General features: G+C 39.6%; 1 protein-coding gene across 1 annotated transcript in view; it reads left to right on the top strand.

Moving 5' to 3' along the window:
* LOC118340302 (aryl hydrocarbon receptor nuclear translocator-like protein 2) overlaps positions 1 to 8,000 on the top strand; it is a gene marked incomplete at its 5' end in the record, with an annotated part of 14,067 nt that overhangs the window by 2,526 nt on the left and 3,541 nt on the right. The window contains 9 exon segments of the mRNA XM_035678198.1: positions 1,567 to 1,684; positions 1,824 to 1,973; positions 4,693 to 4,927; positions 5,410 to 5,516; positions 5,871 to 6,021; positions 6,176 to 6,228; positions 6,326 to 6,437; positions 6,690 to 6,780; positions 7,650 to 7,746. Coding sequence (XP_035534091.1) covers positions 1,567 to 1,684; positions 1,824 to 1,973; positions 4,693 to 4,927; positions 5,410 to 5,516; positions 5,871 to 6,021; positions 6,176 to 6,228; positions 6,326 to 6,437; positions 6,690 to 6,780; positions 7,650 to 7,746 — 1,114 coding nt within the window.

Below are 8,000 nucleotides of genomic sequence, written 5' to 3'. Positions count from 1 at the left end.
CCTAGCTGAAGCTAACTTTCTTTATAAACCCACAAGAGCTAGTGCAGCTAACTCTTGTATCAGCACGTAAAACATTTTAGCCCACAAGCTAACATACATTTTTTTTCCTGATGCTAAATAAAAATTCACACACAGAAGCTATCTAGATTTTTTTTCTTCAGGTGCATGTATGTTCTTATCCTCAAAGACCATAATGGGGAAAAATCTGGNTAATACATCTTTCCACATAATGTGAAACATACTAAACTTAACAAATTCAAATAGCATTAGCTAGCTGACTTGGTTAGCATTAGCTTGCCAACTAAAATTCTTAGGCAAATGTTACTGCATGGTATACAGTGATGCTACAGCTGTTTATGATTAATATTAGCTTTACTGAAAGTGGCTGATGTAGTTTAACAAAGACTGTTAGCTGCAGCTAGGATGCTAGCTGATAAGCCTGGTTCTCAGTGTGTTTACATACCAGTGTTCATTAAAGCTAGCTGCACTGCCCAGAATCAAATGGCAGTTCATGTTAGCAACTAGCTAGTGAACATAGTGGGGGATTAACAGCTAAAGAGAGAGAGATTTCCCTCAGGAGACCAGAACAGATAAAGGAAGCACAACTACAAATGTAGGCTAATGTTGCTCCGTATCTGCTGGATGTGTAAATAGGCAACTGTTTGCTAACATGTTTGCCATATCAAGTTTAAAGCTGATAGTGTCAGTGTTGTGTTTACAGCGTTCCACTGCTCCCAAGTGGGCAACAAATATTTCAGGTTTCATTTGACTTTTTAATCAAATAATTTCTGCTAAAGGAAATAAATAAAAAGCTATATACTTTTCTTACTATGTGATTGGTGGTTATGGGATGAATATGGATAAATATTAAGCATAATTCATATTTTTGACTAGTCTGACAACCTTGTTTGACTCTATATAAAAGTCTCCATCATCTGCTCTCAGCATCTGCATCTTATTGCCACATAATTCATCAATCTTTAGAACTCAGTGTTCACATAAATTGCCATTGTGGACACAAATTGTGTGAGTCTGCAGATGTTGTGAGAAAACCAAAACACATTTAATTGAAGCTCTGATGGGGGCCTGATCATACTGTGTGAAGTAAAACTGAATAATCAAGTTCAATCTTGTTTTTTATTTTTTCTGCAGGACTAGCAATCTGAGCTTTTATACATGTTTTGAAAGTCAGTTTATAGCGTTTTGCAGGCAGAATGTTAACCACACCTGCTCTACATTCTTGGCCACATTTTTCAGCTTTATACAGACTGTAAGCAAGCAGAGAGGAATGGAGATAAGGAGGGATGCAAGAGAAAAGCTTCTAAAGAAATCTGACTCCATGTCTGCAGGGCAGCATGTGTTATTTGGGGGCTTACCAGTAAACCATGACAGGATTCATGCTGCAGCGATTCTCTTTTTCTTGTAAATTATATTTTCATGCAACTGAACAAGCGACTTGGAGCAGATTGTTTTTGAGTTTCATTGTACAAAATGAACAAAGCCAATTAAGTCAAACATAGACAGTAAAAAGTTGAACTAATGCATGTATATCATTTGGGTTCACAGTTGGAGCTGACTGGGCAGAGCTTATTCAATTTCATCCACCACAAAGACATCAACAAGGTGAAGGAACAGTTGGCCTCTTCGGAGTTATACCCTCGCCAACGCCTCATTGATGCTGCAAGTAAGTCTGTTGCCATGTAAAATGGACACTGTAACCTAATGTGGAATCAACACTGCAGCTAGCTGCAGCTAATGTCATTATATTACATATGACATACATTATATGTCATCGCCATAAATGCTTGTCTTTTTGTGTGTAGCGGGGGTTCAGGTCCAGACAGATACCCCCGTCAGGCCTTCCCACTTGACCACTGGAGCCCGGAGGTCCTTTTTCTGCCGGATGAAGCACAGTCGGATTGCGGGGAAGCACGAGGACAAACACTTGCTGCCCGGTATTTCCAAAAAGAAAGGTGGGTTTAGACTGGACTCCAGGCTGTAGGGTTAGCAAACACCCACACATTGTATGATGTCACAACGAGAGCGCCACAGGGGAAATGTTAGTTTTAGCTCAATCAGAGTTAAGGAAACACATATATCAAAGACCAAAACTGTAGCACATAAGGTACGGTTGGGGTGGTGGAAAGAGCTGTTCTAATGTCCGTACACCTCCATGAACAGGATTGCTCGTTGTTACAATACAATCATTTAATTATAAAATAAAGCTCTATTTTAGATACATACGCACAGGTAGAGACAAAACCTTGACTTCCCTTTGGTTCATATGACCGCTTGGTGCACTGATCTGGTTCTATTCTGGTTCTCCTCTATGCTGTGTCCTATTTTAAAGTAAGTAATTCCAAATGGTTCTCAGTTTGAAATACCAGATGGATGGGATGTGCTGCTGAAGGCAATGCACATGCCAGAAAAAATTAACTGAATTCTATTTGATACAAGTGTGTTTGTGAAATGATTTTTATTTATTTTGTGTTGTATTTCAGAGGCTTTTCTATTCTCTAAAGAACTCAATTATGCAGGAAATACCTTTCATGGTATTCTGGCATGAAAGTAATATAGTCACAATCTCATATTGATTGAATCCTTGATAACTTAGCTGACACTACTGAATGGGCTCTATGCAGCCAACTCCACTCATCTGCTACCTAGGATGAAATGTAATCTCAGAAATGTTTCCTAAATAACTGCTGGAGCCAGGTCTGTTATCTTCACAACCACTCTGACTATCTCAAAGAGAGGTTTCATGTACAACAGAGCAGGACAGAATAAAAAAACTCTCTCTCTGCTGTTTTGGATCATTTCATTTCTGTTACCTCGCTCTCTTGAGAGCACTTGAAGGGATTCAGATGAGAGTAACTGCCAGACTGAGTTATTTCTTGAAAAGATGGGAGCTATTCAGCTTTGTATATACGATAATGTTCAATCCTGGACCTGCAGGGTTCTTTGGCACAAAAAGATAGGGAGGATGTGTACCAAAAGATTAATAAGATATTTAAATGTGTTTCTACAGAATGAGGTCAGTGTTCGGGCAACCAGTGAAAAACAAACAAATACAATACAAAAAGTGCCCTGCCTGGCCTGCCTAACAGGGAATAAAGAAATTATCTGATCTGGATCTGGTGGAGAGTTGGAAATGGGTGTTAGCTTAAGTTTTCTGGGGGTAGTAGGTAAGCAAGTAGGTAGTAGGTGAGCCTAAACCTTCCTTTCTGTGGCAAGGTGTGACCTGAATTTCCATGGAAATAATATTTATTTATTTATTTTTATAAGTTAATTGTTTTCCCAGTATTTTCTGTGTCTGTCAACCAGTAAACCAGTGAAAACCTAATCAACCTAATCACTTGAATAATGTAAAGAAAAACAGACATGATGACATTCAAAAGAATTAGCACTGTCTGTGCCACACAAATTTGTCTTTTCCTAATGTCATTCCTTGGTGGAAAGAATTCAGTGTTTGATTGAGACTTTTTTCCCAAATAGATGCCACAATTTAAAAAAAAAGGCCTGCACAGGAAGTAGGTCAGTGTTACAGCCTTGTATAACCACAAACAGAAAAGATGGTCCAAACCCCAAACCCCACTTACTGTAAACCTAACTGTGGCGACAGAAACTGGAGCTGTGGTGCCACTCAGTGGCCAAGATCAGCAACTGCACTGCATTTCATAAAGACAGGAAGCAATGATTTTTAAACTATAATCTCGAGGTCTAATAATATTCTTATAGTGACTTTTCCTCCCATACGCTATATGAAAAGTATATAATTTCAATGGCAAGGGAACTATCTGTCTCTTTAGCTGCTAAATGCTCCACTATATTCAACAGCTAACTGTGTCTGTCTGCTGTTTGGGGGAGTACAGTTGTTTTTTTTGCTGAAAAAATAGCCTGCTGCAGAAATGACACTACGAGAACGGTGGGAGGTAACCAAAACAGCAAATTTGCCGAATGGACAGCTAAACAATGAGCTGAAATTAGCTATACAGCTCTGAAAAGCCAAGGGTAGCTGTTGATTTGTAGTACAAATGCAAACTTGACCAACCTTGTGAAAAAAGAAAGAAACAAAGTCTAAACATACTAATTTCCAGGACCACATCTTATATAAAAACAAGACTTGCTAATGATGTAGCAATATCCACTTATATGTTAAATATCTAGTTTAAATGAACACATTTGAAACCGGACGGTGGGTGTTGATGAAGGGGTTCATGAGCTCTTTCGATTGGGCTGTATGGCTATGTCTAGAAGAACCAAATGTGTATTAATCCATACCTGGAAATAGCTCCCAACAAAAGCACGATTTACTCCCGTTTGTGTCATATTTGCTAAAAACTACAGGACCCATTGTTTAAGATTTCTATCAACAGTAGAAATGAATGGGTTCTGGTCTAAGAGAGGTGGATTCGCACATTGTTGGTTGCATTTGTTTACACTAAGTAAAATGTAAAGCAATGCCAGTAATATTCTAGTTCATAGAGTTTAAGAGTTAACATAAAATCTGATTTTAACAGTGCCTTGACTACACATCAGTTGATCATAAGTGCGTGTGTAGAAACAGCTGAAAACATGCCATTTTGTTATACTATAAACAGCTATATTTGCAGTTCTTCAGGCAATAATCACAACTTTTTAAATAATATTTCATTCATACATTTTACAAGCTACTTGTTCTTGTGCCCACAGACACTTACAGATACTGTACCCTCCACTGCACTGGATACATGCGGAGTTGGCCGAGCAGCCAGCTGGACTCAGAAGGGGACAGCGAGAAGGAAACCTCCAACCTGACCTGCCTGGTGACGGTGTGCCGCCTCCTCCCCCACGTGTCCCACCAGCCTTCCAAAGACATCCACGTCAAGCCCGCCGAGTTCGTCACCCGCTGCGCGATTGATGGCAAGTTCACTTTTGTAGACCAACGGTGAGTTTTCGCGATTTTGACTATGTCCATCTGCACAAGTTGCCAATTAGCTCCCTCTTGTGAGTCATGGATTTGTTCTGAACACACGGTTCCGCTGAGAAAGAAATGGCAGAAGGCGTGTTGTGGTGAGGAGGCCTCTGAGCCAACAGCATGAGTTTTGTCAGTTCAACTGTCAGAGATAATCCTTTCTCTTTGCCGTTATTTTTTTTTTTAGAAGGAGCTGTGCATCTTGATGGCATCACATGAAACTCTCTTCTCATTTTTTGGGAAGTAATTTCATACCACAAGTATAGTGACTCATTTTATCAAATTTCCCATATGTGTGACTGCTGAATGTTACATGTGGAGAGGCTCATTTACACAGTATTCACATTCATTCCAATTTCGCTCTGCGATGCTTTTTAACCGACACTATCCTGAGAGACAACGAGAGAGACAGTGAAAGCCAGACTAAATAAACTCGTATCCTCCCTCTTTCCCAGAGCTACAACAGTTATCGGTTACTTGCCGCAGGAAGTTCTCGGCACGTCGTGTTATGAGTACTTCCACCAGGACGACCTGCAGCATCTCGCAGAGAAACACAGGCAAGGTGATGGAGCAGACCAACCACAGTTGGCAACTTAAATATATCAGATTCACTTGAGAACTTAGTTGAGATAATAGTCTGTAAGGTCAAACGGAGTCAAGGTGCATGTGTGCTCTGCTACGTGAAATGGAGCAGAACCCTAGTTAGTATTACTGGTAACACCTGTGTTTACCCTACTATTTCATGTCAAAATGGCTGCTGTGAAAAAGGCCTATTTTACAAGAATGCCACCCTTATGTGTTCAAGTTAAAAAAATGACCTGTTCTAATGAACTCCTGACCAGGGGGCTTGTAGCAACACTTGTTTGTAATTTTCCACTGGGCTTTGTGTTAACACTCGTGTCCAATCTCTTGGCAGCTCTTCGAAGCAAGGAGAAGATTGAGACGGCGTGCTACAAGTTTAAAACAAAATATGGCTCCTATGTTTCACTCCAAAGTCAGTGGTTTAGTTTCACAAATCCATGGACCAAAGAAGTTGAGTTTATCACGTCTTTAAACAGGGTTATCTTGTAAGTACTGGTTCATCCTGGAGCAATCCTGACACAATTTTCTTGACACTGATTATCCAAAATCTTATTTTTTTCCAATCATGCTACCATAACACAGCTGTAACATACAGTTTATGTATGATACAGCAGCATAAATACTCCTTTGCACCAACAGGGGGCCTGGTCACACAAAAGATGAAGAGGCAGGCAGCTCCAAAGCACTTCAGGGTAAGAAACACATACCCTACATTCATAAATGCATTTATCTCTTGTGTGTGAGTCAGTTTTTAATGTAAAAGTTGATTTTACTGTTCTTCTTCCACAGAAGACACAAAGCAAATACCCATAATTCCCAGCCTTTCCAGCGGTGTTGGCACAATGATCTACGCAGGCAGCATAGGGACCCAAATAGCAAATGAGCTCATCGACTCCTACAGGTGCATTGTGTGTATATCTGTACAGAATGGTACAACTAAATAGAAACAGCTGCATTCCCTCACTATTTGTATTAGCTTGGAGAGAATGACATTTTAGGTAAAAAATGGGTTAAAAGTTGGCATGGACATGAGTAAACGCACTGGCATGCAGGGGAGTAGGATATACGATATACACTATATGTACACACCTAGGAAATATTTATAATAAATAGACTTTTTTTAAAAATAATTTCCTGTGCTGTGTTTGAGCAGGATGAACTCCTCTCCATCAAGCGGAGCTTCCAGTCCGTTTGGCCCGGCCCAGGAGAAATGTCCACTGGTTTCCCCTCAGACCAGCAAGAGTGTGAGTGACCTCTTCATCGTGACTTATAAAGCCATAATCAGTCTGGTTGTAACCTGATCAGGCTTTAAACAAACAAGTTTTTCAGCTTCTACTTTTCTAAGACTTCAGACTTTTATCTCATTAAACCTAAGAGGCATCATTTGTGTTTTCTTGTTTTACTGTCAATTTTAGTAGCATAAGGAAGTTTAATTCAAATGCATGGCTAGAGAGTTTATATGGAAATGTATTTTGACATTCTGGTAGATTTCTTTATGCAAATGTTTATTGACATGCAATTTAATGCTAATTTTGATGGAGTGGTATTTATATGCAAATTTAAACTGGTCTCTCATACATTTTATATTTTCAAGCAATTTAATGGTGACATGGGGAGTTCTGGTGATGTAGACACATAATCTGGAAGCAGGCAGCTCGCAATTGATTGAGTTTGCAACCTCATGTAACAATAATATGAGGGACTGTCGCTACTTATACTTTATTTAAACCTACTTCAGGGAGTTTTTAACTGGTTATGAAACTGTCTAAATGTAATACTGATGCCTCTTTATGACCTATATATGCACATGAGACCATTAGTGAGAAGATTGGCTGATTATTCTTAATGCCTGCCACCGGGTCGGATTCTGTCCGGAATCAACACAAAAGGAAAGTTCCTCATTAAAGTTTAGATTTTAAGCTCACATGCCCTTGTAGTGTCTCTAAGTCTTAATTCAAATATTAGACGCACTAAAACTTAATATATATGCAGAAAAGTGTGTACAGTAAGACAGCGGCTACTTCTATGTTTCTAGTTTAACCACACACTTCAGTGGAGAAAGGTGAAACATTATGACCTGTGCGGTGTTTGAACGTAACATGACCTGTTGCAGGCATCCAGCAGAGATGAGGCAGCAGGCAGTTCGTCGCAGTCCCAGTCTGACTCAGGGACTGCAGCGGGCACTAGCAGCGCAGCTTCTGAAAGTACAGGTACTGTCAGCACAATAATGAAAAGCGGTTCCAATAATGCTTTGGACATTTTTACTTAATTGTCAAGTGATCCAGTTAGGACATACAAACAAAATGCAACACCTAAATCCATCATAATTCTTGTAAAGCAACATTTTTATTGTTTTTATGCAAGCTATATCAGCTATAACATGTGAGCACTGACCAGTGAATTGAATAACACTGATTATCTGGTTATCATGGCCCCCGTTAGTGGGTGGGATATATCAGGCAGC

Source organism: Morone saxatilis, unplaced genomic scaffold (genome assembly GCF_004916995.1).
Source record: "Morone saxatilis isolate NCDOM2014 unplaced genomic scaffold, NCSU_SB_2.0 Contig10, whole genome shotgun sequence".
Classification (NCBI taxonomy): domain Eukaryota; kingdom Metazoa; phylum Chordata; class Actinopteri; family Moronidae; genus Morone; species Morone saxatilis.
This window is presented reverse-complemented; position numbering and strand designations above follow the sequence as displayed.